Here is a 19,802-nt window from a genome sequence, read left to right on the forward strand (position 1 = left end):
ATAGGGCTGGGCGATATAGCCATTGCCATATATCACATAGCTATTTTTAGCGCAATAACAGCTATCCCAGGTATGTGGCGTTAGCATTTTTTTTCCCTTTAGTCATACCTGATGCGGGAGCACACCTCCAAAGTTCAGTGAAATGCTTCTGGAAAATATCACTTGTATCTATATGTTGGTTAATTTGCCTATTAGCTTTGAAAAACGCATATGTTTTCACTCTTTATCTTTGTAGCCATGTGTTTCTATCTACTACATGGAAGCAGCGTAGTGCTGTGATATCAACATTGAATAGATATGAGTGGCGTTTTTTCCCCTGGAACCATTTCACATGGCCTCGGAAGACTGGAGGTGTGCTCCCGCATCAGGTATGACTAATGGGGAAAAAAATACGGGAAAAAACCTAAAGCCACGTACCGTGGATAGCTGTTGTTGCGCTAAAAATAGCTATGTGATATATCGTGACAGCTATATCGCCCAGCCCTAAGAAGGGAGTGTGAGACCACCACAGTGATCTGATTCCGTGACCCTCGTTGTGTCCCCTGCAGGTACAGACACCAGTGCCGACGACGTTGCCCGCAGAGGACCTTCGAGGACGGAGACAGCGGAGTGTGCCTTACCTGTCCGGAGCCATGCGCTGACTGCAGGAGCAAGAGCCTCTGCCTGTCCTGCCAAGCCGAATACTTCCTGTCCAGTTAGTGTCACCTTCGTCACCCAGAACATGTCAGACGAGTTTCGAATTATACATAACAACGTTAGTGTGTCCTTTACAATGAGCACCTAGAATTGCAAGCGAAATCACAGACTTCCAAAAGCTGAAAATGATTAGTGATGGCAGTGATTAACTGGAACAGTAAAGGTTATTACAGATAATTATATTTATTTATGTATTGATTGTTCTGAGTTCTCTGTTAGTCTTTTACTTTTGTGGGGAAAAATAACAGCTGATTTAATACGATTCCAAATGGTAATTATACTATATCTGTAGAATGCAGTGCACCTGTAAGAACTGGTGACATTAGTCTGAGAACACAGCTGATCGTCAGACCAGGGTTTGAATATGTCCTATAATCAAGGCCAATTTTACATCAGCTCTGAGGGGCCAAAATTGGTAATGGCCTGTATAATGCCTTCTTACGCTCAATAAATGTAATATATAAGTGTCTTTTTGTGTACATCTGCATACAATCAGCTTAAAATCACAGCTGTCAGTGAAGAACTCGAGACGTCAGCTCACATTTGGGTAACAAATGTTAGCCTTCCTGACAGGTGAACCTTGCAGGACATGCAAATATAGTGAATGCAAATAACTAATGACTATGACTTGGGCAGAAACCAAAATAAACCCATAGTCATAATGGTGCTCAGGAGTTGTCACGTAACACTGACTCAAAGTGGGTCTCCTGCGGACAAAAAGCAAACAAAAAAACATTGTTTTTTGCTTTGAACTCTTCATTTTGATAGTAATGTATAGCCATATTACTCTAACATTATTTTAAGCAAAAAAAAAAACGTATAGTGTGTTTTGCAGAGGAGGGAAGCATAGGGGGGCTGGACATCTGCAAAATGACACGCCGATGATAAAATTAATTCAGCCGTATTTGCGTCTGGTGTCTCCTCTGGCTGTTTTCTGCAGTGCTCCATGTGGTTGTTCCAGACGGCTGAGACTGCCTCACTCTCCCCTCCTCTCTCAGTAAAGGCCAGGGCTTGTTTGAGGTCCAGTTCCGAGTGATTTGGGTCACAATTTCACGGCTGGCCTGCCAGGGGGAATGTGGACAAAGAAACGGTGCTTTGGTTTCTCTGACCGAGTAGCGGTCGAAACAGACGGACTGCTTTTAGGGCTGCGCCTTTGCCCAGCCCTGCCTCTGCGTCACTCACTTTGACAGTCTGAGAATCCATTCACCCGGCAACGTTTCACCAGGCAACATGGCCCCCAGAAGCAAACCACCACCGCTTGCCTCCTCCTTTCTTGACCTGTCAAGGGAAACTCTTTTTTTTTTTTTTTCACGTTAATCAGCATTGCCAGGGTGGTGGTCATATCAACTACTGTTGAAGTATTTTTGGCTTCTCTGTTTCTGACTGGAATTACATACTGAAATGTAATTTAAAAAGCAGGAACTGGGAAATAGTATAAATATCCATAAGTAACCAGAGTCTGGTTTAATTGTTTATTGATGTTAATTTTTTTCTTGTTCCACAAGTAATTGCTTGGCTAATCATGACGCTCAGTTAGAACAACTGGCAATAGACCATAGGAGCTAAGCGTATGTGGGTCTGTCATTAGCAGCAGAAGTGTGAATGACTATATTGGGGTTACTTTCTGTGTAGTTGTAGTGCATTGTACAGGTGACAACAGGTTGGCATGACAACAGGCCCGCTGATTGATTGGGTGTTTGGATCTCCTCTAGAAAAGGGCATTGCAACCCTGGTCCTGGAGGGATCTTTCCTGCCTCATTTCATGCCAGCCAGCCACTCAGCTACCTCTTATCTAATCAGCATCTAGATTAAACCAAATTAGTTCCCCCCACCCCAGTTCTAAGAGTGGCAGGAAGGCAAAATGAAGAATTTAGGAAGATGCTAGATCAGTCAGAACAGCTGAGACATGGGCCATCTTTCGTCACAGACTGCTGACCCACCTCCTCAGGCTATACCTCAACCCCCTTGCCCAAGCATGACCTTTTCTCCCTCTTATGTATATTTTGGAAGTGTGGATATGTGGAAGTGTATTTCAGAGTTTCATGTAATTGGGTATATGTGGAGATTTACTTGCATGCGTGTGGTATGTGTTAGCATTATTTGGAATGATATAGTCTGTAAGTCATTAATATTATTTTGGACATACATGTCGGTGTAGGCACACGTGATCTCAGCACTATGTTTGGCACTGATGCCAATTCATGTGTGGTTAGTGGTGTCCTGTTTGTGCAACTTTTCATACTACTTTAGTTAATGCCCATGTCTTTCCGGTTAAGAGCATATGCTAAATGACAATAATGTAGTGTAATATATATTTGTGTGTGCTGTTTTTCCAGCAAATTCCCAGGCATAAATGGTCCAATTAATTTGTCTGTATTCTGTATATTTTACAACTATGGATTTCCTGTAGGAACTGCAGCATGGTATCCCCTGGTTGCAGGGCACAGAGACAAATCTTCAGCTGTGATTTAACATTTAGCAAATGTCTAAAATAAGACACCAAGTAGATAAATGTCCTAATTAAGTAACTCGGAGCAGAAGCTGGAGTAAAATCCAGCCTGCACATGGCCCACCAGGACATGATCGTCCTATACCCCCACACTCCAGTCTGAACGCAGTGGTTAAAGCTCATGGCCGTCTGCTTGCGCGCTCTCTCCGCAGAGGACGGCTGTGTGAAGCAGTGCCCGGACGGCACCTTCGGGGACACCAGCAGCTGGCGCTGCCAGGCCTGCCACAGCTCGTGCCAGACCTGCCACGGCCCACGGGTGCGGGATTGCGATGTGTGCCCTGATGGGAACCTCCCTCTGTACGGGCAGTGTCCTGCTGTCAGCTGCCTGCAGGGGCAGTATTATGACGGTGAGTGTACCCGGGTGAGCCAGACTTACGAGCGGTCTGCTAACTGTCGCACTCGGTACTCGTCTTGAGATGTGGCGTAGTGGTAAGCAGAGGTGGAAAACCCCGGCTTCAGAAAGTAAAAGTCCTGCCACGTATTTGTTCCACCCATGCACTACACCAGCTGAATTTAATTAGCAGAACTCTTCAGCCAGGTAGAGGAGCTAATTAGTGAAATCACCTTGTTTAGTGAATGGCTAGAACAAATACATGGTAGGACTTTTACTTTCTGAAGCCGGGGTTTTCCACCTCTGGTGGTAAGGTACACAGGGCTTGTGACTGAAAGGTTGCTGGTTCGATTCCCCGCTGGGGCACTGCTGTTGTACCCTTGGGCAAGGTACCTCACCCACAAATGCCTCTGTAACTATCCACCTGTATAAATGGATAAACTGTAACCTATGTAGGTTGCTTTGGATAAGATCATCTGCTTAATGACAATGAAGTGAAATGAATAATGGAATATGTGGTACACTTTTTGTTTGCCTTGTCCACATACATTAATTCTTTAGGTGTTTGTTATTAATTTGGTAGTTAGTATATTTACAAAATGTGGTCTTTGGTTCAGGAGTCCAGTGAACTTATTGACAGAAATGATAGTTGCACAATCAGTAATATTGGTTTAATAAGCTTGTGCAAGTCCATTACATGAACGAAAATAAATCAGAAACTACTGAATTCAGTTCAGTTCAGTCTAGTATGTACACTAGACAGCAAAAGGCTGTAGGTGTGATTCTGTGTAGTGTCATGTTAAAAGTGAGTATGACTGTTTTTTTAATGCTGTCTGGTTCATTGTGCTGCAGTCTATGTGCATGCATGCTTTTAATATTTGGTGCATCTCCTCTGTGATTATTCAATATTGAATGCAGATGATGACAATACTTCATCTTTCGTCTTTTCAGTAGCATTCCTCATTTGCTGAGGCTGTGTGCGTGTGTGTATATGTGTGTATGTTTTCATCCTCTACCGACACTTGGTGTAAGTCTGCCATCTGCTGGTGAGAGAGGAGTACTTCTACTCACGAGACATAGGAACACCGTGCTGTCTTTTGAGTCCTGCTTCATCTCCAAATAGGGATGGACAGCGAGTGCCGCTCTTGTGATGTGTCCTGCAAGACGTGCTTTGGCCCTCAGGCTCTTGACTGCTCGACTTGTTTTGCTGGTACAGTATACACTGTGCAAGGCTTCACCCTATTCTAGACACAGAAAATTTATGTTCTTGCCTGAAATTGATTTTACAACTTTATCTGTGAAGGCAGATTTCCATTAAGACTATACAGGTTTGATTTTCCTCGGTAGTCTCAACATTAACCCATGTATAATATCAAGGCCCACCTATTTTGTTAGTGACATTGTGACATTCTGACTTTTGTGAGTGACTGTGCCGTGTGTGGGTGCATGTAATAGGGTACATCCTGGACCAGGAGGGTTCCTGTGTGGAACGTTGTCCCCCTGGGTACTTTGCAAACTCTGCTAGTGGGCTGTGTGAGGATTGCTCGCCGAAATGCCAGACTTGCGAGGAGGTCAGTGACCGGTGCCTCAGCTGCAAGAAGGGCGACTACAGGCTGTTCCTCCATCAGGGGGCGTGCTGGTCCAACTGTCCAGAGTGAGTGCTTTGGGGTGCTGCCACACCTGAGGTGTGTCTAACTGCTTGGAGGATGAATGGGGTGGGATTATTGCCTTTTATCAGGTAGAAAGTTTAAAAAAGACCACAAAGTCACAGTTTAAAGGTCACCAATGACTTTTTTTGAGTTTTGAAAAGAACCTTTACTGTACAATTAGCATTTAACATGCAATTTTGTTCAATGCTGATCCTCACATTTCATGATACCTGCATATCTGCACTTGGTGAAAAAAATTACTTCAACTGATCAATTAATCATCCATGACTCACTGTGAGGTGTCTGAGTGACTGGCTGTCGCATTACATTACATTTACATTTATTCATTTAGCAGACGATTTTTATCCAAAGTGACGCACAAAAGATTACATCACCTTATTGGTTACAGCAACGACTGGGCACAGGTGAGGATTTGAATGTCAAGTTTATTGACTCAAAGAAGAAAAAATGGAGAAATCAACTCAATACCTCCTGCTTATCAAGAGAGCAACACCCTGTGTTGTGCTAACAGTGTGTTAAAGGCGGGACTAAATCAGCACAATGCAGCTTGTCACCTCTGTTTGCAGGCAGCAGTTTCTAGCCACGTGTTCAAGAAAATATTCTGAGAGACTATAAATCACAACATCCTGCTTCATAATCGTCTCATACTGCCAGTTCTACTGCAGTCACTCAAGCACATTCTTGTACTCTGTACAATGACAATAAAGGAATCTTTACCATGTTCAGTCAAAAAATAATCAAAATTATGAAATGTTAAGATCTGACTAATTATGTTTTTAAAATGCACTGTTTTGCATGTACAAAGCTATTTTACAAGTACAGACAACAGATTTTTACATGGCCCCATGACTGAATTCCTGAGCTGCAACCAAAACCAGTGTGCATAATGCAGGGTTAACACCAGGACTAGGGAAACACTGCTGTAATAGGGTATACAGTGTTGTTAAACCGTGTGAGTGTGTTTTTCTGGTTCCAGTGGCTTCTTTGAGAGCGAGAAAGGCACATGCGAGGCCTGTGATGGATTCTGCTTGACCTGCGATGGGAACAGCTCGCAGTGCTTGTCCTGTGTCCAGGGGCGGTACCTGGAGGGTGGCCACTGTGGACTCAACTGCTCCCTGAGGAGCTACCCGGCGGAGGACGGCACTTGTAGACGCTGTGCAGCGCACTGTGATGTCTGCTCGGACACTCGTACCTGCTACAGTGAGTTCAGTTTTCAGACATTCTCTGGAATTTTTCCAGAAAACAAATTCATTTCAGGTTTTGTGGGGGGATAAAATTACAACAAGATAGATGAAGGCAAGGAAGAATTAAAAACGCTACAGAGGTTATCCCCCACACCCCTGGCTGAAAACCACTACTATGGAGTGATCAGGTTTTATGCAGCTAAACACACGTGCCTGAAATTGAGTGTTAGGCTCTGGAAAGTGAAGAAGAAATAACCAACTGTCAAAACCCTTACCCTTAGTTGTGTCCATATTTGTTTGTATATGGTTGTATAATGAAATTTTAATCAAAGAGCAAACGTGACTCAGTAGAGAAATGTCCCATTACTGGACTTGTCCTTTACTTTGCCCAGGATGCAGTTTTCTGTACCTGCTCCTGGACGGGGTGTGCAAAGCTAGCTGTCCGGAGGGCTACTTTGAAGACCTTGATGAAGGGCGCTGCATTCACTGCCACCCCACTTGTGCCACCTGCTCGGGGCCCCTCTCAGACGATTGCGAGACCTGCTCCCCCAAGTCCCCCAAGCTGTATGAGGGCACATGTTCAGAGGACTGTCCCACAGGAACATATTATGATATTGCTGCCGGGGAATGCCAGGGTAATGTTACCGTCATAATATGCAATTTTAAAGTGTATAATTAAATTGTTTTATTACTGACATTGTGTTTTCTCCAGAGTGTGATCGAACCTGTTCAGACTGTTCAGGTCCTGAACCCACTCAGTGCTCTGAGTGTAAAAAAGGCTTGGCTCTGGACCCAAACACGCTGCGGTGTGGTGTCACTGGGGACTCCAGCTGCCCACCAAGAACCTTCCTCCACCAGAACCGGTTCACCTGCCAGTCCTGCCACAGTCACTGCCAGTCCTGTGATGGCCCTGAGGCATCTGCATGTCTAACATGCGCAGTGCCCAGATACCTCCACAGTAAGACTCCTACCGTATCTGCACTGTATCATGGCATGACAAACCAGGCCTAACTCATCCTCCGAAAGATCTTGGGATACAGTGAGATGGGTGGGTGACGAGGAGATTTGTGTGAGGGTTAGGTGAGAAGTGTATTTTGGTAAAGGAATGCAGTGTAATTTAGGAGGAATGCAGTTTGACAGATGGGCTGGGGGGGATGCAGTGTGACTGTTACAGGCACGGAAAGAATCTGAAAGCTCAATCTGGTGCAACACATTTACAGTTTTTTTCAATTGCTTAAGCACAATTTTGAAAACAGGGTCCGGTTTTTCAAAACACTTCACACAATTAGCACAACACTACACCCAAGTAGCACAACACCTCAGATCATTTGCAAAATGGAACACTCAGTCAAAACTATACAATTTCTTATAAAAACCCTATTTTCTTGTCATAACATAAACACATCCATCATATGGTCTGATTCTGTTTGAATCAGTTAAACACTCCTGTTCTCAACCTAAAACACTTTTAGCATTTACACAGAGAAAGTGTAAAAATAAATGCAACACTACATGACACCAGTTGTGCAGACCAATGAAAATATTTATTTCTTTTCATATACTCGTCAGTCAATACTGAACATTTCAACAAAACATTCATAACAAAACATTTTCCAGTTTTCATACAGTATTACTGAATGTACCATTGTACTGTAAGCTTACATTAGTACTGTAACATAAATTACATATCCAGTTCAGTACTGAAAAAAAGAAAACGAAACATCATCTCTCCGCCTAGCTGGATCTGGCCACAGGGCCTTGGCAACATCACAGGCTATATTTTCATTTGCAAGGCAACGTGGGAAGAATCTTTTGGAGTGATGAATCCACCCTTGTATTGATGCTGCATCAATCTGATCACATGCTTCCTCCATAGCTTGAATGAGGGGCATCTGGACATAGGGCCGGAGATCATAAACCTTCCACCGCCATGCTAAGATCTCCTCGATGGGGTTTAGGAAAGGGGAGTATGGTGGAAGGTATTGAACTGTAAATTTTGGGTGTTGATGAAACCAGTTTTGGACCAGAGCAGAACGATGGAAGGATACATTGTCCCAGACGACAATGTATTGCATCTGGTCCCTTTGGTTTGCTGCTGTGATAATATTGTGTAATCTGTCTAAGAATGAGGTCAGTGTTGTAAGGACCCAAGTTGGCATGGCGGTAGAGGACTCCATTCTATGTAATGGCAGCACAAAGGCTAATGTTACCCCCACGTTGCCCTGGCACATTGGCAATAGCCCTGTGGCCAATGATGTTTCTTCCCCTTCTTCTCACTGTTGTCAGGTTAAATCCAGCCTCGTCAATGTATATAAACTCATGCGGGACTTCCTCCTCTTCCATTTGCAAAACTCTGAAATACAGCAAAAGATCACATTGTGTAGATCAATATACTGTAGGTCTGCTATACAGTAAAATTACATGTACAGTAAAAAGGTTGTGTGCGCAGTACACAATACTACAGTCAGTGAACAAAACTTACCTCCACATATTCACGCCGCAGGACTTTCACCCTGTCTGAATTTCTTTCAAATGGCACTCTATACAGTTGTTCCATCGGAACTTGATGTTTTTTAAGGATACGGGCTATTGTTGACAGAGAGACCTATTGGACATCACTGAAAATTGTGTGATCATTGACAATATGGGTTTGAATTTCTCTAAGTCTGATTGCATTATTGGCCAAAACGAGGTTTATGATCTCTCTCTTTTGCGCCTGTGTGAATATGGGGCCCCTCCCTCCTTGGTGTTCTCAACGTTCAATCCTATGTAGGCCAAACAAAATACGTAAAATAAGTGTACCTGCCGTGTACCTGCTTAGGTTAGGCTGTACTCTCAGTCCAGCCTCCCTCAGTGTTAGTCCGTGGTTTATTACATGGTCCACAAGTGTATCACGAATTTCTTTAGACAGATTTGGTTGTCTTCTTCTTTGTGCACATCCTACCCCTCCTCCAGGTCTTCCTCTCCCTCTACCTCTTCCTCTACCTTGGCCTCTTCCTCCACCTTGTTCTCTCCGGATTCCCCCTCTCATCCGCACTCTCCCTCTTCCTCTGACACCGTCCATTTTTGTTGAAGACAGGTGAACTTACCTGTTGCCTTTTTATAGTGCTTAAACCTGATTGGTGTGTCTACAATTAAGCACCTGTATGTGTGCACACCTGGTGGCTGTGTTTAACCAATTGGTTCATGGGTGTGTTCATTTGAAAGCCTTTGCTTTGAAATTGCAAGGAAATGGCATCATGATAAATTTCTGTGTCATATGTATACAAGTGTGTTTAGTGTTTTGCAAATCACTGTGTGTAGTGTTTTGCAAAAAGTGTGAAGCTGACAATGTGCTTACAGTTGTGCAAATCTGGGCCGGTGTTTTGCTCCTTGAGTGTAAGGTTTTGCTAATTGTGGGAAAGTTTTAATTTTAGTGTGTAAGCAATCGTAAAAAACTGTAATGTTGGATGTAAATGTGAAACAAGAAAACAAATGTTTCAGCGGTGAGCTGGGCTAGAACTTCAGCGGTCTCGTCTCCAACGGCCAACTCAAGAACAGTATCTAATTACATTATTAAACTGATTACTTAATACACACTGAGTGTAACAAATTCTCATAAACAATCACAAATTAACAGGGACAGTATCTTGACAATATCAGAATATCCAAATATATTATTCTATTTTCCTATATTATTATAATGTTATCTTTCCAGTAATTATTACCTTTCCATTCACTCACATCACCTTTACAACTACGTCTGATAGAACTGATCCACTGTACGTTTCACTTCCTTATTTACATTCTCCGTCACATACGTCACCGAAGGACCACTCACCGTTTCCATGGTGATGTAAACACTCCGAAGCTGAATTGTTAACCAGTCACTCGTTCAACAGTATTAAATCGGTCTAATACTTTGTAACCCAAACGGTTACAAAATATTCACCTATCACTCTGTTACACCTACAAAGGTAACATACACATATACATATACATATATATATATATATATATATATATGTGTATGTGTATATATATATATATATATATGTATGTATATGTATATATGTACGTTTACTTGAGTACCATGGGAGTCAAACTGTTACATTTAAAATTATTAAATATCTTTTAAACAATAACAAAACTTTAACAGCATTCACTCGCTAGCGAACAGGCTAACAGCTTTGAGCTACCGCTAGGATGCTAGCTAATTAAATAAATTAAATAGAAACAGACAATTACCAGGCATTACAACATCTTAGTTATGATTATCGAATACAATACCACATTTGGGAGTAACATTTGGGATATGACATCCCTCACCATAAACAAGAAAACAAACGTTTCAGCGGTGAGCTGGGCTGGAACTTCAGCGGTCTCGTCTTCAACGGCCAACTCAAGAACCCAGCCCGAGCTCCCCAACTGCACCCGCTGCCAATCCACAGCGCGTGGACGGCAGACAGATACAATAACGGCAGAGACACAGACAACCATAACGTACGATCAAGGAGGGGCAATCACGAATGCACCACATGGACACAAATATTCCAATGCACATAAAAGCCTATGTGCCACATGACCAGTGAGAAGGAGTGCAGTATAATGGATGAGTGAGGAGGAGAGTAGTGCAATGGTTTGTGAAGAGTGCGGTGTGGTTTTTGAGCTCTATCTCTGCCCAGCAGATGGCTCCTGTATCAGCGAGTGCCCTGCAGGAACATACTTCTCCAGTGAGGAGGCGGATGGTGTGGAGCTTGGCTTCTGCTTGCCATGCGACCGTGTCTGTGCCACCTGCAATGGAGCTTCGCCAAAAGACTGTCTGACTTGTTCCTCTGGACACCTACGCCTCCTCCACCTCTGTCTCTCCCACTGTCCCACTGGGTAAGACAACCGGCCACTCTGTCTCAAGCCCTCCCACCTTTATCCTGACTACTCACTCAGAGCACAGAGTATTTTAGAAGTCGACGCAGCACCGTTTTCCCATACTCATTCTCTGGAGTCCTCTTTATAAAGTTCAAGGACAACATTGCTATGAACTGCTGCCTTTACAAACTCCTTTCTCACTTTTGAAATATGTACACTGAACTTTCCCTGACCGTCACTGCAGGTACTACGCTGAAGGGGCTGGCTGTGAGAAGTGTGACACCGCGTGTGAGCTGTGCTCTGGCCCGGGTCGTGAATCGTGCCTGGCCTGCCCCCCTCACCTGCTAGAGCTGCAGGACACCAGGCTGTGTGTGGAACACTGTCCACATAGGTTCTACCAGCAGGGCCTCATGTGTAGGCAGTGCCACAGCAGTTGCCAGACATGCAGAGGTAGCAACAGTGACGGTTGGGCAACTCCACCCCTCAACAGCTCTTTGCCACGTGCACGTATCCATGTTTCACAGTGTGCCTTGAGGCTGGGTTTTGCAAGAGGAAGCTTGTGTGTAGAGCTACCAGGATTCCAATAGATTTCATTTGAAAGTGACTCTGTTGATGTGATTGGTGCAAGTGATGTTTGCACATTCTTAGAAATTCAATGGAAATGTACACAATGGATAAATGGCAGTTGTTTCTTTGGCTTGTTGACACAGTTAATGCAGTCATGTTACTTTGACCTTTTGGACCCTCATATTTCTTCTACCTTTTTTACCTTTTGTTAACAAATGGATTGCACCATTTATCCTGACTGGGGCTGCATGTGGTCAACCAGCCACTGATTAATAACTGCTCTTATACAAGAATTGATACTGTTGATTTATTGTATATATTCTAGTCATGGGAAAAGAATCCCCCACCAATACCTCTGTGTCTGAACCTGTGAGGGTGAAGCTGGGGGCCATTGCCTTAGAGTTCAGCTGAATTTTACCTTTGTGTTTGCAGATGGTACGCCCCAGGGGTGTGTGACCTGTGACTGGGGCAGCACCCTGCAGGACGGTGTCTGTTATCCACGCTGTGAGGAGAGCCACTACTTCTCAGAGGACGTGAGTATAGAGTGAACGTCTCTCTATTCAAGGACCATCACTTGAGGGAGGATGTTGTCTTACTTTTTCCCTGTACAGGAGAGAGAACTTTGTATTTAGAGCCCACCAATACAAAAGCAGGTTCTTAGGTTGCTCTCGTAGGTGGCATCTTTTCTACAAAATTGATAACTCTTATGTTATGGTGCCTCATGTGACTTGAGGTTATCAATGGCATTTCAGGAGCTTTGTAGACCATGTGACAGCTCGTGCAGACACTGCTTTGGACCGAGGCCAAACCAGTGTTTAACGTGCCACCCCGACTTCGCTCTCCATGCCCTGGAAAACAGATGTGCCAGGTGCTGCCAGCCAGCGTCCAACAGCACAGACTGCTGTCCCTGTGGGACCAGCTCGGGTAAGGGTCTCATGATGGGTCACCCTCTTACAGGACATTTATCAAGTCTCCTGTCACAGAATTCCCCCTGACTAATTAATGGGGGGCGATGCTTGAAGGAGAATGAATTGGCACTTACACTGACTCTGAAAAAGCCATTTGTCAGATAAGTCGCTGTTTTCTTCTCCCTTGATCTCGGTTTCACTTATAACAGAGTGAATGGAATGTTCTAGAATGTTTAGAATGAATGCTTTGGGGAAAAAAGGGCATTTGATTTTTTTTCTCTCTCTCTCTAAACTGGCTCTTAGTAAAGGAATACACTTGGTAAAGGATTAGGGTACACGGCTGGGGTTCCACAATCACAATCCATCAGTTCCACAATTCCAGCTCTTTAAACCAGCAGCATGTAAGATTGTGCTTGTTTAACTAAGACACTGCTGGACACTGCAACACTCACCAGGACTGAGTAGGATGACTGCAGTGTGAGCTGGTAGACAGAGACCAGAGCAAGGGCTGTATTCAGATGTTAAAGACCTTGAATATTTCATATTTTGGTGAAGTCTTGTCAGTTGTGTGTAAGAGCTGTTGTGTGATGGTGTGTTGCAGAGTTATGTGTGGAGTCCCCCAGGCCCACAGTGGAGAGAGGCCAGGTATCTGTGAACCTGAGGTCCCAGGTGCTCCAGCACACTTCTGCAGTGCTCCCTGCTGCGCTGTTCATCGCCCTGGGCGTGGCACTGGCCGTGTTCGGCCTGGTCCAAGCCCGGGCCAGAAAGTGGCTATGTTGGCAAGAGAGGTACGAGAGACTGAGCGGCAGCGCCAAGGCCCGACCGGACCATGGCAGCATGCCCCACGGGGTGCCAGAACCAGAAGACAGCGGTGATGAGGCAGACGTGGTATACACCTACCGGAACGGCACTGTGTACCGCCGCTATGATTTCCTTCAGGACCAAGACAAGGACACTGATGGAGAGCTAGAGCCTGATGAAAACACCTATCTGAACAAATCCTAGACTCTGGAACCTTTTGGAAATGCCTCTTACAGTTTATTTAGCCACTCCCTGTTTAATACACTACTTCCTTTTTATTGTTTTTTTTTTATGTAACACATTGTAAGAGGCTGTAACAGTTGTTCATAGAGTAATTAAAATGTATCTTTTGTTTAGATGCCTCCATCCTGAAGACAGTTTATGCGTGTTGATTATGTGGATTAAATACTGTATGTCCAAGAATGTCATGTTTCTGTTTTCAAAAATCATTTTGAGCTGCATTTTTAACATTAAGTAAAATTTCATGTAAAATTTTACTTATGGCTACAACACACAAATGGAAAGAGGACAACTGTTACATGATTATTTGAAAGGAGCATGAAATGAAATTACTGGATATTTAAGACTCTGGAATCTGACTGCACAATGTTTGACTGAATGTGTTCAGCGGGCTTCTACAAACTGAAAGTGCTGTGCATGCTTTGACGTATGTTTGACATAAAACCATATTTTCTGATTTGCCAGTAAATTAGTGGGAAAGAACTTTGTTTACTTGGTTGAGTCATAATTAAAAACTAATCTCCGTTACTAAATACAAAGGGCATGTCTCCATATTGGATGTTATTGAAAGTAAGGTCAAATGTTTCATTCGTTAACTACGAAATTACAAAGCCCTGGAGTACACACTTGACTAAAGACAAATATATGAACATAATTTTGAAATGTATACATTAGAGGGAATGAGTAATTAAACGGGGCAGTCTGTATACATGTATATGTAAATATAATCTTAAATGAACAAAAATGTGTGAATGTACTTATTGACCCACCATTATTAGCACAAACTTTGTAATGACTGATTCCAATACATACAGTGGAGTGTTCCTGCGCTGGGCAAAGATGTTTGAATTTGGGATAAATGAAGTGATGTGGCTGACATGAAGATGTGGTTTGGTTCCTTTGTGTATTGCCCTGCCTTGTTCAACTGTCCAGAGTGAGTACTTTCAGGTGTTGATGCAGTTTAAGTTTATCCAACCACTTAGAGGGTGAAAGCACTTCAGGATGAGGTAGGATTATTGCCTTTTATCAGGTAGAAAGACACAAAATTGATCACAGTCTCATTTTAATTAATTAAAATTAATTAAATTATTAACATGAATGTATTATTGTTCACTTAATATGAGATCTTTGTGCATACATATTTGAACATATATCTTGGGATAAGTGTGCAGATGGCTGTACATTTACATTTACATTTATTTATTTCGCAGACGCTTTTATCCAAAGCGACTTACAGATGTGCATACAGCAAGTATAGCGACAGTACGGGGACAGGATGTGTACAGTTCCACAATGAGACAGTTCTCAGCTGAGAGCAACGTCTGTTTGAGGACACAGTACTATTAGATTTGTACAATTACAGCCTATAGGGCAACTAATACGATACACTTTCAAACGGCGGACTTCAACAACTTCAAACGGCGCAATGAGCGTCAGGGTAAAGGTGGCAACAAAAAACAATTTAAAAAGCACAATTTAGAAAGCACAGCAATTTATGACAGCACTGATGGGGGGGGGGCAGCAATTGTGTGCTGGGTCAGTCCAGGTGGAGTCTGAAGAGGTGTGTCTTCAGGCCCCGTCTGAAAGAATGGGGTGAAGAAGCTGTCTGTAGCGAGACAGGGAGTTTGTTCCACCACTGGGGAGCGATGTAGGTGAAACGCCGATGTCTGGCAGAACGAGCACCTCCTGCCTTGACCATGCAAGGAGCGAGGTGTCCAGTCGCTGCTGAGCGCAGGGGTCGGGCTGGTGTATAGGGCTGGATGAGTTCTTGGAGGTAGGCAGGGGCTGTTCTGTTGACTGCAGAGAAGGCGAGGGTCAGGGTCTTGAATCTGATCCTGGCAGCGACAGGAAGCCAGTGGAGGGATTTCAGCAGGGGAGTGACATGGGAGAATTTGGGGAGGTTGAAGATCAGTCGGGCAGCTGCATTCTGGATGAGCTGGAGAGGCTGGGTGGTGCATGCTGGGAGGCCTGCAAGGAGAGCGTTGCAGTAGTCCAGGCGAGGGAGAACTGTGGCCTGGAAAAGGAGCTGCATCGTATATGTTGTCAGGAACGGACGAATCCTCCTGATGTTGTGGAGGAGGAATCTGCTTATCTGTCTGAGTGACTGGCCATTGCATTACATCACCTCATTGGTTACAGCAACGACTGGGCAAGTTTATTGACTCAAAGAAGAAAAAATGGAGAAATCAACTCAATACCTCCTGCTTATCAAGAGAGCAACACCCTGTGTTGTGCTAACAGTGTGTTAAAGGCGGGACTAAATCAGCACAATGCAGCTTGTCACCTCTGTTTGCAGGCAGCAGTTTCTAGCCACGTGTTCAAGAAAATATTCTGAGAGACTATAAATCACAACATCCTGCTTCATAATCGTCTCATACTGCCAGTTCTACTGCAGTCACTCAAGCACTTCATGTTCATTCAAAAATAATTCAAAAAATGTTAAGATCTGATATCCTTCCTTATGATGTTTTTAAAATGCACTGTTTTGCATGTACAAAGCTATTTTACAAGTACAGACAACAGATTTTTACATGGCCCCATGACTGAATTCCTGAGCTGCAACCAAAACCAGTGTGCATAATGCAGGGTTAACACCAGGACTAGGTAAACACTGCTGTAATAGGGTATACAGTGTTGTTAAACTGTTTATCTCTGTTCCTCTGGTTCCAGTGGCTTCCACGAGGGTGAAAAGTACATATGCGAGGCTTGCATTGGAAGCAGCCTACAGTGCTTGTTCTGTGTCCGGGGGAGGTACTTTGAGAATGGCTACCGCAGACTGTGCACTTGCAGATGTGGAACCTGCTCAGTGAGATGATTGCAAAACCTGTATCCCAAGTTGTACGGTATACTATGTCCCTAGATAATGTCAGCTGCGGTTGTTTCCATGGGGCAAACTGCCTCACTTATGATTTGTTACATGCAAAACATACCAGAAGAACCAGTATTAGGAATGACTTTGTAATGAATGATTCTGGTTTACATACAGCCGGTTGTTCTTGATCTCCTCTGTGCAAAGATATTTGTTTTTTGATAAATGGGATGGCATGGCATGACAGATGTGGTTTGTTTTCGTTTGTGTATTTCCATGCCTTGATTCTGACAATGTTCAAATCCTGTTGGAGATGTAAGGGAGTGTCTATAGGGGCAGGGCATGACTTTTCAGTTGTGTTTTGGAGGCGGGCACTGTTCTTCTCACCAAATACTTCCTTACAGGATACTGATCCTCATTCTTACCTTTGTAACAGTTTGACAACACCCACTAGAATGACACCGTAATTGTTTGAATGGGTGTGATTTTGAGCAACACAGGATTGCAAGATGTATGCTTGTGCAGAACAGATTTGTTCACTGGGAGATGAGGTTGTAGACTTTAAGATTTGTGATACATTTTCAGCTATCTAATTAGTTAATATCTTAGACATGGATCTGTGGAAGAAAGTAAGATCACAGAGTCTATTCGTATACCTTTCCGTGACCCTTCTTAATGTGTTCTTTACCTATTTTCTGTGGACTTGGTCAGAAAAAAGGGATAACCAGGAATCCAGACCAGTCCATCTGCTGACAGAGGACAGAGATGTTTTACTTGCCTGCTCTGCCATTATCCAAGGAAACGTGAAGGCTGCCGAGCAGGCATCTCTGAGCAGACTTCTGGCATCAAAAAGGAAGGAGAAACTTCTGTCAGAGGCTTACTTTCTGAATGCCACAAGGGACTGTGATGATTATGTCAAAGAAAAAAGATTCATCACCTCAGTGCTCAGTGAGGAGGAGAGAGAGTTCCCCATCGCATACTCCATGGTGATCCATGAGAAAATTGAGATGTTCGAGAGACTCCTTCGGGCTATATACACGCCACAGAATGTGTACTGTGTACACATAGATCGTAAATCCGCAAGAGATTTTTCACACGCTGTGAGAGCCATTATCTCTTGCCTGCCAAATGTGTTTGTGGCCAGCAAATTGGAAAGGGTGATATATGCATCTTGGTCACGAGTCCAAGCCGATCTGAACTGCATGGAGGATTTGCTAAAGTCACCGGTCCAGTGGAAATACCTGCTTAACACTTGTGGGACAGACTTCCCCATAAAAACCAATGCAGAGATTGTGAAAAATCTCAAACTGCTCAATGGTAAGAACAATATGGAGTCTGAGGAGACGTCCGCGTATAAACAAGGCCGCTGGCAATACCATTACAATGTCACAAACACCATAATCAAAACTGAAGTCAAGAAAAGCCCTCCTCCCATCGGTACCCCCATGTTCTCCGGAAATGCTTACTTTGTGGTCACTCGAGAATTCGTGGAACATGTGTTCAAAAGCCAGGAGGTGCAGTCTTTCCTGGAGTGGGAAAAGGACACATACAGCCCTGACGAACATCTTTGGGCCACCCTGCAACGGATGCCCTCAGTGCCGGGATCTGATCCTCCCAACAGCAAATACCAAAAATCTGACATGGGCTCCATAGCTCGTCTGGTGAAGTGGAGCTATCTTGAAGGGGATGTGAGGAAAGGGGCTCCATACCCACCATGCAGTGGCACTCACAGAAGAGCTGTGTGCGTTTATGGGATTGGAGACCTCCGGTGGATGCTGCAGCAGCATCATCTTTTTGCTAACAAGTTTGACCCTCAAGAGGATGACATTGTTATCAGATGTCTTGAAGAATACCTCCTATACAAAGCAGTGTATGGCAAACCTTTAAGTATGATGGTACCTGAGGATTTTTCACAAAGGTAATATTGAAAACTTTTTAAAATGAATTTATTATATTAAAATAATGATATTAATCATTGTCAATAATCAATATTGATCATTTATCCTATTAGTTTTTTGTTCATATGCATTATCCTGCTGTGCTGCTTTACAAGTCTACACAGTGCTACTTAGTGGACAATGGGCTTCACAAAAATGTATGTCTGGACTCACTTCTTCAAAAAATACATCTTTTATAAAAGCAAACAAATAATCTTGTCTTAATTCATTTCTGTATGTTATTGTTTTAATTAGGGTTTGTATAAGGTAGGTACTTTATTTTAATATATATATATTTTTAAATTTCAGTAGTTTATTAAACGTTTTATTACGAATTTTCAATCTAAAAACAGAAATGGAATGGAAAAAGCTGTGTTCCTGAATGAAAAAAAAGAATTCATGAATTAAAAAAAAAAAGACCTTGACTGATCATTAACCCATCTGCTGCTCCTAAGGAGGGATTTCTATGAATACCCATGCGCACAGTAATATCAGTTTTATATTTGACAAGCGTCCAAATATACAGATGAAGAATGAGATATATATATATATATATATATATATATATATATATATATGTGTATATGTATATGTATATGTATATGTATGTGTGTGTGTGTGTGTGTGTATACACAGTATATACACATACACAGTATATATATATATTGTGCCACAGAACGGAAGTGGAGAAAACCCAGCTCCTCGGCTGATCTGCTGATCTATCAAGCTCTCCTCTCTATATCCTCACGAAGACAGTTTTCGACCTTCTCTTCACTGTCCCCCCTCTCCCCCACATCCCTCTCTGCAGATGACTTTGCCGATCATTTCTACCAGAAGATTAGACATCCAACATCCCCGCCTGTCACCACTGCCGTCACCTCTGCCCTCACCTCTGTCCTCTTCCTCTTTCCACCCCCACCCCCACTCCCCTCCTTTCTCTAAATTCTCTCAATTTTAGATGTTGATGTTGCTCAAATCCTGATACTACGCAATTCCCTCACCTCTCCTGCAAACCATGATTCCCATGCCTTCTCCCATCCATCTCGGCTCTGATGAATTTGTCGCTCTCCAGACTGTCTGCCTGCAGCCCTCAAGGGGACGTGAGTCAAACACCTGCTGAAGAAAAGGACTCTGGACCAATCTGCTGGCCAGAGCTATCGGCCGATCTCTGTCCTTCCCTTTCTCTGACACACGTCTCTGTGTGCATCTCAGGTTGTCTGCAGGACATTTCACAATGGATGGTGAACAGCCATCTAAAGCTTAACCTGGCTAAGACTGAGATGCTTTACATCCACTCCAGGTCCT

The 19,802-nt window shown here is 43.4% G+C and overlaps 1 protein-coding gene across 1 annotated transcript; it reads left to right on the top strand.

The window, feature by feature from the left end:
* Positions 1-16,541: 16,541 nt before the first annotated feature.
* gcnt3 (glucosaminyl (N-acetyl) transferase 3, mucin type) lies at positions 16,542-19,330 on the top strand. The gene is made up of 3 exons (XM_036535570.1): positions 16,542-16,557; positions 17,272-18,478; positions 19,306-19,330. The coding sequence occupies exons 1-3, from the start codon at positions 16,542-16,544 to the stop codon at positions 19,307-19,309; spliced, it is 1,227 nt and encodes a 408-aa protein (XP_036391463.1). The 3' UTR covers positions 19,310-19,330.
* The last annotated feature ends 472 nt before the right edge of the window (positions 19,331-19,802 follow it).

The sequence above is a fragment of the Megalops cyprinoides genome, chromosome 8 (assembly GCF_013368585.1).
Source record: "Megalops cyprinoides isolate fMegCyp1 chromosome 8, fMegCyp1.pri, whole genome shotgun sequence".
Lineage (NCBI taxonomy): Eukaryota > Metazoa > Chordata > Actinopteri > Elopiformes > Megalopidae > Megalops > Megalops cyprinoides.